The sequence below is a fragment of the Polyergus mexicanus genome, unplaced genomic scaffold (assembly GCF_030449975.1).
Source record: "Polyergus mexicanus isolate NDT 795.1 unplaced genomic scaffold, iyPolMexi1.0 SCAF_18, whole genome shotgun sequence".
Taxonomy (NCBI): domain Eukaryota; kingdom Metazoa; phylum Arthropoda; class Insecta; order Hymenoptera; family Formicidae; genus Polyergus; species Polyergus mexicanus.
The window spans coordinates 6,533,267-6,549,731 of NW_027223338.1; the positions used below are offsets into that span (position 1 = coordinate 6,533,267).

At 29.0% G+C, this 16,465-nt stretch overlaps 5 protein-coding genes across 11 annotated transcripts in view; 3 read left to right on the forward strand and 2 right to left on the reverse strand.

The window, feature by feature from the left end:
- Ptpmt1 (protein tyrosine phosphatase, mitochondrial 1) overlaps positions 1–248 on the forward strand; it is a 42,425-nt gene extending 42,177 nt beyond the window's left edge. For all 3 annotated transcript variants that reach the window (XM_070310690.1, XM_070310688.1, XM_070310689.1), the window contains one exon: positions 7–248. In XM_070310690.1, the coding sequence (XP_070166791.1) occupies positions 7–135 (129 nt within the window). In that variant the 3' untranslated portion in view covers positions 136–248. The remainder of the gene's footprint in view (positions 1–6) is intronic.
- Positions 184–4,810, reverse strand: Alars-m (alanine--tRNA ligase, mitochondrial). The gene is made up of 12 exons (XM_070310685.1): positions 4,506–4,810; positions 4,251–4,424; positions 3,803–4,143; positions 3,317–3,598; positions 3,074–3,218; positions 2,817–2,989; positions 2,370–2,695; positions 1,997–2,270; positions 1,437–1,832; positions 998–1,354; positions 749–932; positions 184–632 (listed from the first exon to the last, which is right to left on the reverse strand). Exons 1-12 carry the CDS (start codon positions 4,728–4,730, stop codon positions 405–407), a joined length of 3,105 nt encoding a protein of 1,034 aa, XP_070166786.1. The 5' UTR covers positions 4,731–4,810; the 3' UTR covers positions 184–404.
- An 841-nt stretch (positions 4,811–5,651) lies between these two features.
- On the forward strand, positions 5,652–7,295 carry Ciapin1 (cytokine induced apoptosis inhibitor 1). Of its 2 annotated transcripts, none has more exons than XM_070310691.1 (6): positions 5,652–5,749; positions 5,848–6,064; positions 6,145–6,470; positions 6,545–6,674; positions 6,775–6,887; positions 6,989–7,295. In XM_070310691.1, the coding sequence occupies exons 2-6, from the start codon at positions 5,908–5,910 to the stop codon at positions 7,100–7,102; spliced, it is 840 nt and encodes a 279-aa protein (XP_070166792.1). In that variant the 5' UTR covers positions 5,652–5,749; positions 5,848–5,907; the 3' UTR covers positions 7,103–7,295. The 2 variants fall into 2 exon arrangements, with proteins under 2 accessions (XP_070166792.1, XP_070166793.1); XM_070310692.1 differs by having other exon boundaries at positions 5,658–5,745.
- A 499-nt stretch (positions 7,296–7,794) lies between these two features.
- LOC138941062 (alpha- and gamma-adaptin-binding protein p34) lies at positions 7,795–9,921 on the reverse strand. Of its 3 annotated transcripts, none has more exons than XM_070310385.1 (7): positions 9,826–9,896; positions 9,412–9,528; positions 9,045–9,214; positions 8,856–8,973; positions 8,584–8,733; positions 8,375–8,485; positions 7,795–8,300 (listed from the first exon to the last, which is right to left on the reverse strand). In XM_070310385.1, the coding sequence occupies exons 2-7, from the start codon at positions 9,473–9,475 to the stop codon at positions 8,128–8,130; spliced, it is 786 nt and encodes a 261-aa protein (XP_070166486.1). In that variant the 5' UTR covers positions 9,476–9,528; positions 9,826–9,896; the 3' UTR covers positions 7,795–8,127. The 3 variants fall into 3 exon arrangements, with proteins under 3 accessions (XP_070166486.1, XP_070166484.1, XP_070166485.1); XM_070310384.1 differs by having other exon boundaries at positions 7,796–8,300; positions 9,606–9,921; XM_070310383.1 differs by having other exon boundaries at positions 9,412–9,921.
- A 1,247-nt stretch (positions 9,922–11,168) lies between these two features.
- On the forward strand, positions 11,169–16,420 carry LOC138941061 (membrane metallo-endopeptidase-like 1). Of its 2 annotated transcripts, none has more exons than XM_070310381.1 (18): positions 11,169–11,272; positions 11,536–11,687; positions 11,782–11,943; positions 12,029–12,112; positions 12,192–12,394; positions 12,597–13,298; positions 13,372–13,470; positions 13,583–13,724; positions 13,814–13,979; positions 14,201–14,291; positions 14,423–14,599; positions 14,775–14,878; positions 14,998–15,056; positions 15,173–15,224; positions 15,370–15,437; positions 15,607–15,743; positions 15,847–16,014; positions 16,130–16,420. In XM_070310381.1, exons 1-18 carry the CDS (start codon positions 11,253–11,255, stop codon positions 16,310–16,312), a joined length of 2,769 nt encoding a protein of 922 aa, XP_070166482.1. In that variant the 5' UTR covers positions 11,169–11,252; the 3' UTR covers positions 16,313–16,420. The 2 variants fall into 2 exon arrangements, with proteins under 2 accessions (XP_070166482.1, XP_070166483.1); XM_070310382.1 differs by having other exon boundaries at positions 16,097–16,187.
- The last annotated feature ends 45 nt before the right edge of the window (positions 16,421–16,465 follow it).

Consider the following 16,465-nt stretch of genomic DNA (forward strand, 5'->3'; position numbering starts at 1 on the left):
TTCTAGAAAAATAATTGGACGCCCGAAGAAGCAGTAAATTACATGCGAACAAAAAGACCACATATCCTACTCCATACAGTACAATGGTCTGCGTTAAAACAATTTTATGCAGAACATATACAACCAAAATCATAATCAAAGTTTTATAGAAATATATATATTTATATATATAAAAAATTGTATTACATTATTTATGTAAATGGATATAATGTACAAACAGATAAATAAATTTTGATCATTTATAATTAGATATACTATCTATGTACATCATATGTATTTGCTAACTTAAACGAAGCAAAGTAAGAGTGAAAACATAAAATAATATATCATAAATATGAATTTATTACAATTATATTTCTACCGCTAATCATAATTATTTTTAATAAGTATAATTTTTTAATTTATCAATTCTTATTAGTAAGTTCTATCTTTCTTACATGCATGGATGCAAATTTAGTAGCCTCGGCCACTGCTTTTTCTATATGTATCTGAAAATCCTGCAACACCTGTGTAGATTTCATACTCGCAACTAACATGGGTTTGAATCCTTTAATAGGTCCTTGCTTTGCATTAAAAATTTGAAGGACGACATCCATCCAGATTTGTGCATTAAATGCGTTAGAAACCATTTCCTACATGGAATAATAATTACTTATCCAGATTGTCGATTTAAATATAGATCATATATTGTACACACACATAATCTATATCAAAATGTACATTTAAATGTGTGAATGAAATATAATACCTGTGGTATAGAACACCTTGCTCTTACAGATTCATTGGTACTGGATAGAACTAATATTGGTACTTTAGAAAAGAGAGATATAACTTCATGCAATGACAAATATATTGGATTTTTATTTAGGCAATGTACGATAAAACAAGACGATGAATCCATGGTATCGGTGATTTCACGAATTATAGAAGCCCTATAAAATACCATTATTTAGAATGAAACAAATGATTATTCGAATAAATATGAGATATTACATACTTCTCGATTTCTTTTTCCTGCAACCATATTGCTTTACTCAAATTTTCTAAGTGTATTAAGCATTTCTCTTTAATTAAATAAGAATATGATATTTGTATATTTGAATCATTAATTTCTTGTTTTATTCGACTTATTTCTTCCTTAAATTGTTCATATGTGAATTTGCCACATTTTAACGTTTCTTCTAGTTCCGCAATTCTCTGACATATTTTTTCACCAGCCTGTTTCATACGTAAAGCCTCTCGGCCGACAACAGCTTTAACAGTGCGCTTTGTTGCTCCCTTTGAGGTATATGTTAAAAAGCAAAAGTGTTGCAAAACACTTGTATTATGTACATGAGTGCCGCAACACGTTTCCCTATAAATATATACAATAGATATTAATTGTTAAGACGAATTTAGAAAATTCCTTGATGTCTAAAATTTGCTAACTTACTAACTTTGCTTTCAAATTATCAGCATTGATTTCTATGAGTCTAATGCCTGTGTAAGGATATATTTCTCCAGGAATCAATGTAACATTGTCTTGTTTTAATAGCTCAAGTAAATTTAAAGTTTGTACAGTTGTTTCAGCATGGGTTTGTATAATATTATTAATGCAATCTTCTATTATTCTCATTTGTTTTAATGTAAATTGCTCACCAAATGAATTAAATTGAAATTTTAAATTATCCACACTGACTGTACAACCACTTTGATACACTACTTGCATAACTTTTTTTAAGGCTGCATTCAATAAATGTGCTGCTGTATGATGCTTCATGGCTCCAACACGAGTATTTGGTTCTATATTGACTAAACAATCGTCTCCCATTTGTAAATAAAGTTCTGATGTACTAAAAAAATGTATAAATCTGTTATATCAAATGTATTATTGATTATTTAATGAATTTTTTATGATAATTGTATTAAAATTGGAATAATTTTATACAAGCATCTAAATATATACATATACATATACATACATACATATATATATATATATATATAAGATATTTACAGTAAATCTGTGTTGGCAAAATATCCAGAATGAATCACATAACCATTTACTTTTCTAACATTTTCTATGTTGAAAAGTAGATTCTTAATATAAATATTTCCTTTATCTGAAACTTGGCCACCTTCTGATGAGTAGCATACAGTCTTATCCAATATAATGCCGATTTCATCAGCATCGGCATTGTTTAATATCTCTTTAATGTTTATAGCTTTTCTATTATTAATATTATCAATTTTTGTAGTTTTGGAATAATTTTTATTTATAACTAATTCCCCTATAATATATAAAATAGATATTAGCTTTTAAAGTTACATTAAATTATATGTTAATTAGAATATGATAAATATATCTATAGGATTTACTTTAATATTACCATTGATAATAATACCAATAATTTTGCTATTAAGTGCTGGAAATTCATAATTATTGCCATTGTATGTATAATTGTATTTGAATGAATCATTTGTTTTAGGTACGTGATTTTCTTCAAGTATTCTCAAAGATTCCTTAGTTAGTATGCTACATTTATCTAATCCAACTCTTGATTGATATCTACAATTATCAAGTTGCTTTTCAAAATCGATTTCATCAAAATGTAATGACTCAATTTGTGCTAGTTCCGCTATAGTTTCTGAATTAAGGCCATATGTATCATACAGTTTAAATGCGACAATTCCGGATAACACGTTAGTTTTACGCCTGTAAATCACATATCATGAATTATTAAATATATTAATGTATTATATTATACGACAGATCTACTAAATAAGCGATTTCTTTATCTATATCAAATTCTCTTATTTTGTTTCAAATATCTTACAAGTCTTTCAATATGGATTGCAATTCTTTATAGCCATCGACTAGACCAGGAGCCATCCAATCAGTAATTGATGCTAGTTCAGGACGAACTTCGATCATCTTATTCCACCTTTTACCAGAAGTATTCCGCAACCTTTTGAATAGATCTTCCTCAAAGTCTATTATTCTTTGTACCTGACAAATTGCATTCAACAATATTAAGACCATATGAAATGCTTTTTTTTGACAAGAACAATTTTAGTTATTATTTTATATTACCCGTTTCAGATTATTGTGCAATTCTGGATAAACTGCACTCAAATTATCAGCTACAGTGCAGGCAAGCTCAGTAACTATGCCAGGTTTTTTGAATATTTTCTCTCCCACATCTATAGCATTCCGTAATATTCTTCGTAGTTTTTGTCTGATAAACCATAAAATACCTCTTTTTACTATTATATTTACATATATATTTAATGAACATATATAAAAAAATACTATATATACTGAAATATTACATACTGTTGCTCAGGTAATATATTATCAGCTAATGCAACAGTAACCATTCTCGCGTGATCAGCGAGAATTCTGTAACCATAATCAAGTTTGCCTGTATCATCATCGCCAAATGTTCCTTTATATTTTGGCATGTTCGAATGCTTTTGTATCGCATTAAATAATGGCTGGAAAAGATCTGTATCGTAATTTGATTTTTTCCCTTGTAGAAAGGTGACTAATCGTTCAAGTCCCATGCCTGTATCAACATGATGTTTTGATAAAGGTACTATACATCCATTTGCAAGCCTAACATAAAATATCACAATATTTAATAGACTATGCAATTTTATAACTCATACAATTAAGCTTTGTGATATATTATATGAAAAAGGAACTTTTATAAACAACGTATAAAGATTTAATACATAAAGTAATAAGATAGTAAGTAAAATATATTAAAAGCATTTGTGACTTAACTAATTTAAAGCATTCGATATATTCCTAATTCACCTTTCGTATTGTATAAAAACTATATTCCACAATTCCATAAGATCTGCATATCCTTTATTCACTCGTGCGGCTTGGTTAGTATTTTGTTTCATATAGTCTACATGTATTTCTGTACAAGGTCCACAAGGACCTGATATACCCATTTCCCAGAAATTATCTCTCATATCAAAAGGTAGAATTTTGCATTCTGGAAGACCAAGTTTTAACCAAATATTCTTGCATTCCAGATCTGGACCCATGCCTAACTTTTCATTTCCACCGAAATATGTTACATATAGATATTCTTCAGGTATACCATATACATTTGTTAAAAGATTCCAAGCATACGTGCAAGCATCTTCCTGAAAATGGTTACATTATATAAATAATATCTCACAAGTATTGACAAATGTGTGAACAATGTCATATTATATATTATATATATATATATATATATATATATATATACTTTAAAATAATCTCCAAAGGACCAATTGCCAAGCATTTCGAAGAATGTGTGATGATAACTATCATTACCAACAATACTTAAATCATTATGCTTCCCACCAACTCTAATACACTTTTGTGAATTGACGACCTTTGTCGCAGGTGGTTTGTGATAATCTAAAAAGATCCCTTTAAACTAAAAAAATATTATAAGATAAGAAACATACATTTATCAACTGATTTCCGAATAAAAATAAATCTTAGAAAACAGATATACCTGATTCATACCAGCATTGATGAATGCTAGTGATTGATCAGCAATTGGAGAGACAGGACTGGAACGAATAATACTGTGTTTTAAATCTTTGGAAAAATAATCTAAAAATTCTTTCCTGATCAAATTAGCAGGTTTGTTGTTGCTAAACTGATTGTACGAGCGAATGAATTTATAAAAGGTCATTCTCTTCGTTACGGGATTAATTATCGCGCATAAATAATACATAATATAAATAATTAAAATAGCTTTTATATAAAAATTCACACGTATACATTAGGAGTCATTGGAGATCACTCTGTGTTGTATTGTATAGTATGGTTAAGATATGTGGACAAAAATTCAATCGATATCTATCTGGAATAAGTATGCATGGCATTATCACAAAAAATGTTCTATCGATATGTTAATAAATTTTATCAATTTCAGGCTTTTAAAAATGCAGATGTGATATTGATAAAAATTAATATACAAATATATGGAAAAAAAGTATTTTAAAAATTCGCGCTTAAATTTTAATCGCGCCATCTCTTGTCAAATCACATCTATTTAATATCGGGACGGTTTATCAAAGTTCGAAATCCAACTTTTGAAATCTTAATTAGCAACATCTTCAGTTTGGTTTACAATTTATATCTGCAATTATTTAAATATAACAATATATTAATTAAATAATATAATAAGAAAGATAATCGTATCAATAATAAGAATATTTAATTATAAGATGCCCATTTCTTGAAACTTCGCACTTTTTTTTCACTCTATTATATATTCTATTCTACCTCGAGAAATCAACAGAATTATTAATAAGAGAATATAATTTGATAAGAAATAAATTAAGCTAAAATAAATTGTCAGTTCAAATTCATCAGGTATTAAATTTTTGCGATATTAGGAGAATATGATTCGGAAAAAATTTTGTAGCTCGCTTCAGCTCGATTTATCTCTTGTCGAATAATATACTTTAATAACTATGATTTTTCGAAGATATTAATCGCGAAAGATACGTATTTCAACATTTGCTAATCTTTTGCCTAATCATATATTTCTCTTTGATTAACTCTTGTGCACCCAAGACATATTACCTCAATACATGCGTATACACATCATATTTATAGATTCGTGCATCACATCACATGATTATCAAGTCTGTGGTTCTATGTTTCAGTCAAGTGTTTTGTTAGTTATCCGTGGAAATCCAAAGTAATCTTTCACACGATTTTTGTGCGCTTGAAGAAGGACAGTATGTAGGTTTAATCCACAAAATCTTTCTAATTAGAAAAAAAGACTAATATTTTTTCCAGCTTTTTTACATTCTGTAATAAAAGATACATATTTTTTATAGCTATTCGTGTGGATGCTTGGTTCGTGATAAATTATTAATTATTTTAATTACAACTGCAACATGACATCTCTTCTCAACGAGGGAAACGAGGTTCTCGTCATATTGGGAAACGAAGCGTCTTTTCCTCATGATACAGCGGAATTTTGTTCTGCGATCAAACAGCGTATCGGACACGTTGGCAAAATGCATGCCACAAATTTGTTGGATTTAAAAAAGGGTAAGTATGTAATTTTTATTTGATTTCTGTAAGCATTTTCAACATATTAATAATTACTGATTCACACACATTGTTTTTAGAAAATTACAATGCATCTGCTTTTAATGTCATTATTGCCATTTTTATACAACCATGCACGAGCAACGAATTCCTGACAGAGGCATTGAGAATTCTGAAACCTAATGGTTTACTCATCATTTATGAACCATTACCAGTAGAGAGAAAGTTGGATACACAATTTACCTACTCTGAAAGAATATCTAGATTAAAGTTATCTGGCTTTATAGTAAACAATATAGAACAAAAGAGCTTAGATAAAGATTTAGAGAGTAAAAATCTTTTGCTGAAAGTATATAGCAATGCAGAAGATATTTGCAAAGTATTAGCAAATAAACCATCATTTGAGGTTAATTATATATTAATTAGTTTATATTTTATTCAAGGAAAGAACTTTTTATACATTTTTCCTTAATAATTTAGGTGGGTTCTAGTATTCCTCTATCATTCGCAGACAAAAAAACTAATGTGTGGAAGGTAGATGATTTGATAGATGAAGATGAACTTTTAGACGAGTCAGATTTTGTGAAGCCAGATGCATCATCCTTAAGAGGTAAAGTTAGCATAATTAAAAATTAAATATGTCATTTTTATATTGTATAATTATATAAATGTAAAAATTTACATGAAATTTTTAAATCTGCTTGTTTTAGTTTGTTCAACAACGGGCAAGCGCAAAGCATGTAAAGATTGTACATGCGGACTCGCAGAAGAATTAAATAATAAAACCATACAGGAAGGCACTGTTAAATCTTCTTGTGGAAGTGTATGTCTTATATTACTGCGATGAAAATTTATGCATATGCTATATTTAATTATTTAGTTACATGAATTGATAATTCAACATTTTTAATGAATTTATTACAGTGTTATCTTGGAGATGCATTTAGATGTGCTAGTTGTCCTTATCTCGGAATGCCTGCCTTTAAACCTGGAGAGAAAGTAGTTGTGCCCGATATTCATTTAACTATTGATTCCTAAATTCTATTTTTCATGATTATATAAATGAATATTTATTTCGATTTAGGGAAATAATTATGCTGTTTTTATGATTATTTCGTATGGTTAATTTAGATATCTGTCTGGTATATGCATATATGTATTTAATACAAAAAAATGGATATATGATACACAATTGTTCCTTAAATAAAGATACTTCAAATCTATTTAGCAACAATTAGAAAAATTGTTTTAAATGTAACAACATTAAATAATAACAATAAAAGAGATAATAAATTATCAATAATAAGAATATCTAATTATAAGATTTGTAGTAAAATGTACACAATTTTCATGTAAATTATTTAATTAAATCTTCATACTTGTTCTTAACCTCGAGAAATCATCAGAATTATTAGAAAAATATAATTCAATAAGCTACATCAAGCTGAAATAATCAAAATTTAGATGCTAACTTCTTGATTTTAGGAAAAGCTGATTTGGAGGAATTTAAATATTTGAATTTGCAGTTAATTTTAATTTGGTTAGCTCTTGTCGAAATATATTTTCCTAATAACATCCGTGATTTATCGAAAATATAACGCGCGAGTAAAATCTTATTTTAATTTCTTTCTCACTTTAAAAATTTGTAATACTCTTTTATTTAATTAAAATTATTTTATTAAAAAAATTATAACATGTCTTAAATAATCTTAATACACGTCTATTATATGATTATATTTACGTAAATTTTTTATAACCAACAAACGAAACAAAATTTTAATAATGTCATGTTCATAGCATTATTACAATTTCGTCTCATCTATCATGATAAATATATTTTATACATATAACACTACATTTAAATCATATGCAACTTTTTTAAAAAATGCTTTTTTTTTATCATACATTATTGATGTACATATTATTGCAATATGCAAGTAATCTTTATATAATTGCGTTTTATTATTTTGAGCTTTTTAGTATATTGCAAATCAATTTAAAGCCCATTGAAGCAATCTATAGTTACTCTAAACATTATATATATTGACATATGAATTTTAAATTTAATCCTCGATTTCTAAAAGATCGCCACCCATAGCTTTCCAAAAAGCAGTGACTACTTGTTCAGCTACTACGCGTCTTTCATTTGTTGGTAGAGATGCTGCATGTTCTTTCATGGCCATAAATTGACCAAACAGCTTTCCAAAGTCCGCATTTTCATCACCCATAATGCTATCTGTAAACATCTATGATAGAATAAACATTATACTTTGCATATTTATTTTTATATGATTCCTAATCTCTATTGACCAAGCATGTCCTGTATACGTAGCCTTTCGGAAGAATCGCGCGATAATCGAATATTTTCAAATTGTTCTTCAATTTCATTTACTTTGAGTGTTTCATCCACACTTGCTGTAGCTGTAACAAAACACATTTTAATTTTTGTATAAAGAAATGGGAAATATATTGATGCACACATATTTTCCTTTTAATAGCAGAAATTTGTGATACACTACTTTTAAATACAATATCAGGCCATGTATGAGCATGTAAAGCTTCTATGATTCTTTCAATACCATATTTATTACCCTCTGTATCGGATTCTGAATCTCCTGTTTGATCTAATTCAACCAGCTCAAATTTGTTATGTAAACACCAATTTAGCACTGAAATGTATAAAATAATTAACTTTGCAATAGAATAAATATTATATATATTCATACATTTTCTATATGAAATGACATGAAATATGTTTAGATAATCAATGTGCACTTTTTCATAAACGTACCTTTATCTCGCAGCAGTATGTCAGTTATTGCACTGCAGGAAAATAAAAATACTTCTGCTGTTGTTGATAATGAATTAATTAAAGATGCCAAGTATTCTAGTTCTTGATCCGCATTGTTCTATAGAAATTGATTGCCATCAACATATATTAATTTAATCACTAAATTTCCAGTGCAATTATGTATCTTACTGCCTGTGTATCATGGTATATGATTAATGCCTTGATTCCTTCTACTGGGTGTTTATAAGATATATTTTCTATAGTGCGTATTGATAACTGTGACGTATAATATTTGTTATCAATATTCCACTGATAATCCATAATGTCATCTTCCTCGGATAATTGTTCTGCACCTATGTCTGCATCGGACACGATGCATACAAAGTATGTTATAAGAACTTAAAAAATTGTAAAAGTATAGCCAATTTTATATTATTCGAGCAGAAGTAATAGAATTGTAAAATCATGGCTATACAGAAATTTTACAGAAGCTATTTTAAATTATAAATTTCTATTACAAATTTCAAGTATACACAATGTTAATACTTGTACTCACTTTCTGCGATTTCCCTAGCTTTTCCTTTTTTCGTACTAACGATCAATACTTGAGGCAAATTCATTATAAACAATTAATATTTATATATCCAAGAATTATTAATAGAATGTGAATGAGCTGTAATTGAATAAAGCTATTAAAGTTAGGTTAGATCATATGTTTCGATGATCGTTCCGTTTTGTTAATGCGCATACTTCTTCTTCTTCTTGTGAATGGCACCGGGCCTGAGATACACAGGCCCACACGGCCAAGTCGATGAATATAAATAGTGCTAATGTTGTAGAGATCAAGTTGTAGGTTAGTATCAAAAATTTTATTTATATGCGAGTTACTGATAGGATGCTACAGAAAGAATTTCTCTTTAGAAGAGGAGAATAGAATTCAAAAATAAGGTCCAAAGGACACACGCCTTACGTTAACACATCCGTACTCAACCAAGGTCGCAACGGAAGTGTCAATGCGCATAAAGTGCTCTAGTTATTCGGAACGATTGTCTGCGCGCTAATGCGAATTGAAAATGGACATCGTGCAAAACAAACGAATTCCAGTAATATAATTTCTTCATTGATACTTGAAAAAAAACAATGAAAGCGATAGTTTCGAATTGAGCGACAATGAAAATAAAAATGAAGTTGAAGAAAAAATATATTAATAATATAATGTATAATAATAATAATTATAATAATAATAAAATAAAAAATATGTTAAATTATATTATATTATATTATTATATATTATTATTATATTATATTATATAATAATAATAATAATAATAATAATAATAATAATAATTATTATTATTATTATTATTAATAATTATAAAAAATATTTTTCATAGATGTAAACGTGAAAATATATTTATAAAATGATAATAATAGATATTTTAAATTTTGAAAAACTTGAATTCTTTCTTACTCGCACGTTTTATCCTTGCAATATTTTTAGTTCTTTACGTAAATGAAAAGTATAATATATTATTGATTGTAAAAAATGTTATTAACAAAAACATTTTTTTAAATGCAAAGCAGAAATAAATAATTGATTGATTTATTATTTTTACATTTTGGCCGAATTGTATTACGTAAATAGATATTACGGTGGAAATCCTGAAAAAGATAATTTATTGTAAATACGCCGATATTATTTAAATAGATATGTGAGATTCTGTTGATCATGATAAGAACAATGTTTTCAGTTGAAGTTATCCAATGTGACAGGAATTGCGTTATTACTATGAAGTGATAATTATTCTTTTCGATGTAAAGCGTAAGCTGCGTAAAGCGCGCGAAGTTACAATTTATAAGTATTATTAATATAAAATATCTATAAAGTAAATGAGAAGAAAACACAATTTTAAATATTATTTAATTATTTAAAGTGAGAGAGATTATATGCTACTATTTTCATTATTTATTGATTATAAATGATTATGAGCAAGTTATATTTTTCGATAATTTATCTTTTTATTATCCAAATGTCTATTAGTCACGTATTATTTCCCGATATTAACAGAAGTTTATGAAAAAAAAATGGAAAACTGTAAAAACAACTAACATTTTGAATTTGACAGAAAGGCAAAAAGAAGAGGATAATTTATTACATATAAGCACTTTTCAAATTTTATTATTTAAATCAACAGGATGAAAAATATATCTCTGTCCTTCGACTCTATCAAGTTATTACTATCACATATCAACGGAACCGTCCAGGGATTTTCCGCCTAAAGAAAAAATATATAAAAGGATAACTGTAATGAATGACTTCCACATTGTGGTAAAGAACTTTACAATTCGTTTATTGTGTAACTGGAATCCCTATCAATCGCAGATTTTTCTGTGAACATGAGACGATTTATTCTTCTGTAAGTAGTAATAATTACTTTTTTAATATGATATTAAACTATAGCAGTTCGGTTGCTAATTATATAATATTGATTAATTTTACAAAATAATACAAAATTAAAGTTTATTTATTGTTTCGATAATTAGTACTCATTATTATTAATCGAATACTTTCGTTAATCGTGAATATATTACAATTCTTTTTGTCCTATAAATATACCATTAATTTATTTTGTAATTATTTAATGATTAAATATTTTTCCCTGGATGTGTCTCTTTACAGTGCCTTCATTGGCACATTGCTAATGAAGAATGTTACATCATCAATTCAATCATATCCTTCAAATCTGGCATGGTTGTTTGGTTTGAATGATAAAGTAAACGATAGCAAAGAGGCCACAAATGTGTGTAAAAATCAGGAGTGCGAAAAAATTGGTATTGAAAATAGTTAATCTGATTAAAAATTGAAGTGTTTGAATCATCTTAAGATTTGAATTTATTGTATCTTAATTTTTTAATTTTTTTCCAGCGAAGGTAATATCAGAGAGTATGGACAAATCTTTGGATCCGTGTGACGATTTCTACGAATACGCTTGTGGAAAGTGGCCGGAACATAATCCTATTCCAAAGGGAAGTCGTTCGTGGAGTTTATTCCATATGCTTCAAAAGAATGTAGAACAACAAGTAGACGGTGATTAGATATATTTATATGTAATCTGTTGCATCAACTTTAATTCGAAAATTATATAACGTTATAATGACGTTAAATTCCGCAGATATTTTGAAAGAGGGACCCAGAAACAGCGATCTTTTGGCGGTGAAGCTTGCGAAAAGATGGTATGCGGTCTGCATGAATACAGGTAAGTATGAGCAATTCTCGAATCGTCGAATCCCGACACGAAAATTATATTTAGATGATATAGTAATTTATTGCCTTAGATGCGATGAACAAGCAAGGACTCGACCCATTGGTTACCACTATATCGCGTATAGGCGGCTGGCCGATGATAATGGACCCGGATGAATGGGACGAGCAAGAATATAGTTGGCAAAAAGTGGATGATAAATATTTACGCTTGACGGGAAATAATGTTTTTCACGACGTGCGCGTAAACATATATAGTCCAAACAAGACCGTAAAGGTCAGAAAAATTACATCTAACTTAAAATTACTATCTTATTTTAAGTAAAAAGCATTTCTGTGATAAATGTAATTAATAATTCAATTTTGTGTATCTCTCCGCCATTAAACATTACGTATTGGAATATCTAACTCAAACATATTTATTTCGATTTTCTCAATAATCAGATTAAATTTTTTTTACATGTACATTTTATTACTAGATCGGTACTCCGCATTTACCTCCGGATTCATTCAAACTATGGATTGGAAACTTATACGATAGTGACGAAATAGAAGACGAGGACGACGACGACTCGAGTGACGAGCAGGATAATCAGGAGCCTGAAAACGAGGACGATGACGATGACAACAGCGAGAACAATGACGATGATAATGATGATAGCGACGACAGTACGAACGAACAAAATGAAGATAAAGAAGCAAAAAAGAAAATCAACAAAAGAAAATCTACGGGCAAGTTTAGTCATAAAAAAAATAAAAAAATACAGCATAATAGAAAAACAAAGAGTGTCACCCGAATTCTCAATAAACACGATAGTCATAAGACAAAGAAACAAAGAATAAAAAGACAAGCTACACCGACAAAGGTTCATAGCAAAGGCGCTCACCATCTTACTCATCGCAACAAGTTGCGGAAGAGCAAAAGAAATCATGTAAGAAAAGCGCAGGACGAAGAGAGGACGAAGGAAACTTTAGAAACGGTATCTACATCGACTACATCGCAAATAACGGAAAAAACGAGTAAAGGCGATGAAAACAATGAAACGGCGCAACAGATATACGCTAATTACATTTCGAAAGTAGCTCGCGCTATAGCTAAAGCGCGAGGCAGTGAGGTCTCAGAAGAATACATCGATAAAGATATCGAAGATATGCTCAAGTTTCAAGTGAAACTAACGGAGGTGAGCGTCATACTATTACAATTGCTATTGTCAGATTGTAAGGGAAAAACTATTTAATAATGATATGCTTCAGATTGTTTTGGACACTGAATGGAATGAAGACATGGAACTAACGCTCGATGAGTTTCAAGAATGGTATGACAAAAAAGAGTCTAAAACCGCTAATAGCAAGGTAAATCATTTTCTCGTAATTAATTTTGTTTGATTATTATAACGTGTTATTTTTATATTTTTTATGGTTGAATTCATCAAGATTAGTACAAGAGAAATCTCTTAAATTACAGATTAATTGGGTGTACAAAGTTGCGGAATCATTTGACGAAGCTCACGTGTCCATGGATGGAGATTTAAGTCTAGAGATTGGTTCATCAGATTATTTTGAGGCTCTTGTCTCTTTGCTGGATGAGACATCGAAACGAACGATCGGTGAGTTTCGAAAACAAGGTGATGAATAATAATGTGATTAATAATGAAACGTCGTCTATATACATGCGCTTATGCAAAATATATTTCAGTGAATTACATACACTGGAACTTCTTGAGCAAAATAATAGAGGCTACTACGAGTGAAATGAGAGAATTATACTACGCATGGGAAGATTGGCAACTATGGGAAGAAGAAGCTGAAGAAGACGATGAAGAAGATGAAGAAGATGAAGAAGAAAGCGAAAAAGAAAGGAGGTTTGATGTGAATTTTTTGGTCATCATTAACAACGTTTCCTTTTGATTAAGAAAACATAATTAATTATTTTGCAACGTGCAAAAAGATAAAGCAAACTATATATTACTTTTGGTTTATAACGTAGCATAATCTTAATATATGTTTTAAAATATCGTTAATATGTTTCTCTATATTATATCGATGTCAAAATATAATACAATAATATTAAATGTTGTTACAGATCGATCACATGCAGGAGAAAAGCACAACTGCATGACATTCTAGCGTACGAGTATGTAAAACGACATTTCTCAGATGACATTACGAAAACAGTAAGCATTTAATATTAATTCTAAACATTGATGCAATTTATTTCTGTTATTGTCCATAATAATTTTATATATGTGTGTATGTATGTGTTTATAATTTATTTAATACAATCATTTATTTCTACTATCTATAGGCAGAGGATATGTTTGATGATATACAAAAAGAAGTAGAATATCAAATTAAAGAATCAGACTGGCTGGATGAAGATACTAAAGATTATGTTTTCGCGAAACTAGTGAACATGAAGAAATTTATTGGATATCCAGATTGGTATAGAAATAATACTATCGTTAAACGATATTTTCAAGGAGTGAGTTTCTTAAGAACTATTACTATTAATTAGTATATACTCAATCAGGGTATATGCCTAAAAGACATTTAAAAACGATGTCTTATCGTTCTTTAGATATTTTTAAGATATCTTTTAGTTTTTCTGCGCTACCTAGTTAACGACTGTCTTATTTAATTATTTTGTTTTGTCAAAGCTCATTATCGGCAATTCATATTACGAGAATACGCTTAGCTACAACAGATATAGTAAATGGAAGCAGCTACGGGAGTTAAAAAAGGATGAGAATGATGATGATATGTAAGATATTTTAATATTCGATGCATTTTTTCTTACTTGTTGAAACAATCACATATTTATTTTCTCTTAACTCGCAGAATAAATGTTAATCTTTATACCCAAGAAATTTTATGTTACAGATGGTGGATGAGCCCATTGACAGTGAACGCCTTGTTCTCCCCGTGGTCGAATTTTATAAGTATATATATGTATAATGTAACACGTTTTTTTTAATGATTATGATTTAAACATTCAAAGATTTGCAATTATATTTTGCCATTTTGCCATTAACATTATTATCTCTTTCGATCATAGTGCTTTCGGCGGCGGATTTCCAGAGTCCATTTTTCGCTTATGGTCGACCACAGTAAGTATAAATAATTAAATTAAAAATATATCAACGCGATATATGCATGTAGCAATAAATACAAATAAATTTACGATTGCATTATGTCTCTCTATAATAGTTTTTAATGAAATCTTTTTTCTTTAAGTATCTAACTTTATTCTAGAGCTATTAATTATGGTATTGTTGGAGTCATCATGGGTCACGAAGTTAATCACGGATTCGATGATGATGGTATGTTGTGAAATAAAATTCTACTGTAGGCTGTTTCACACTTATTAAATTATATTAATATTATAATAGTATAGAGGCTTTTCATTTTCTTCTAATTTATATATCTGAAAAGCTATGTAAAAATATGTAATATGAGAAAGAAGGGAAAAAAGACAAAAATTATTTTTAGGGATCTTATACGATAAGAATGGTGACTTCGTGGAATGGTTATCTATAATGTCCCAAGAGTACAGCAAAAGAGCAAGCTGTTTTGTAGAGCAATTTAATAATTATCCCATTGAAAAGAATTCTAATAAGAAAATAGAGGTACGTTACTTACTCTATACTTAATTACAATCTGATTGAAATTACTGTTATTTCTGTATTTAGAAAATGTTTGATCATGACAAATTCTTGACGAAAATTGTAGAACTATGGCAATCAAACGTCGGGTGAGAATATCGCGGATACAATGGGATTACAGGCATCATTCAGAGCTTATCAAAGGAGAGAAAGAGAGTGCGGAAAACCGGATACTGTATTGCCGGGCTTGGAAAAAGTCACTAACGATCAGCTCTTCTTCCTATCATTTGCCAATGTAAGTATCGTAAACAATGATTAAAAATTATAAAAATAAAATTATAACGATAACGATAATAATGAAGGCAAATGTTCCTTAGTTTCATATGAAAGTATTGCGGTAAAAATTGTAGGTATGGTGCGAAGCTATTATTGATTTGAATACTACTGAGAGACATGCCCAAATGGACGTACATAGTACCGGACGTTTGAGGGTGATAGGCTCTGTTTCGAATTCAGAAGACTTCGCCAAAGCTTTCAATTGTCCTGTTGGTAGTGCAATGAATCCCGATAGAAAATGCAATATCTGGAAGTAGGAATCTTATAAATCAAACTTGTTTTTCAAAACATATATAAAAATATTCAACAAAAATGTTTATCCGTGTATATCGATGAATAAACTTACGCACACCGTGTAAAAAAAATTTATCCTTTGTATCCTGAATTTTTTTCTCATGTTTGAAATTTTT

What these genes read in the sequence shown, in the direction of transcription:
- LOC138941062 (XM_070310383.1), bottom strand. Translation starts at nt 9,475, where the DNA reads ATGAATTTGCCTCAAGTATTGATCGTTAGTACGAAAAAAGGAAAAGCT. An exon ending in TATACCATGATACACAGGCA is followed by an intron (nt 8,974 to 9,044) that starts GTAAGATACATA and finishes CAATTTCTATAG; the next exon opens with AACAATGCGGATCAAGAACT. An exon ending in CATACTGCTGCGAGATAAAG is followed by an intron (nt 8,734 to 8,855) that starts GTACGTTTATGA and finishes TATACATTTCAG; the next exon opens with TGCTAAATTGGTGTTTACAT.
- LOC138941061 (XM_070310381.1), top strand. Translation starts at nt 11,253, where the DNA reads ATGAGACGATTTATTCTTCT. An exon ending in TGTAGAACAACAAGTAGACG is followed by an intron (nt 11,944 to 12,028) that starts GTGATTAGATAT and finishes TAAATTCCGCAG; the next exon opens with ATATTTTGAAAGAGGGACCC. An exon ending in CAGATGACATTACGAAAACA is followed by an intron (nt 14,292 to 14,422) that starts GTAAGCATTTAA and finishes TACTATCTATAG; the next exon opens with GCAGAGGATATGTTTGATGA.
- Alars-m (XM_070310685.1), bottom strand. Translation starts at nt 4,730, where the DNA reads ATGTATTATTTATGCGCGATAATTAATCCCGTAACGAAGAGAATGACC. An exon ending in TGCACAATAATCTGAAACGG is followed by an intron (nt 2,990 to 3,073) that starts GTAATATAAAAT and finishes GCAATTTGTCAG; the next exon opens with GTACAAAGAATAATAGACTT. An exon ending in CAGGAAAAAGAAATCGAGAA is followed by an intron (nt 933 to 997) that starts GTATGTAATATC and finishes GGTATTTTATAG; the next exon opens with GGCTTCTATAATTCGTGAAA.
- Ciapin1 (XM_070310691.1), top strand. Translation starts at nt 5,908, where the DNA reads ATGACATCTCTTCTCAACGAGGGAAACGAGGTTCTCGTCATATTGGGA. An exon ending in CAAATAAACCATCATTTGAG is followed by an intron (nt 6,471 to 6,544) that starts GTTAATTATATA and finishes TTAATAATTTAG; the next exon opens with GTGGGTTCTAGTATTCCTCT. An exon ending in AGATGCATCATCCTTAAGAG is followed by an intron (nt 6,675 to 6,774) that starts GTAAAGTTAGCA and finishes TGCTTGTTTTAG; the next exon opens with TTTGTTCAACAACGGGCAAG.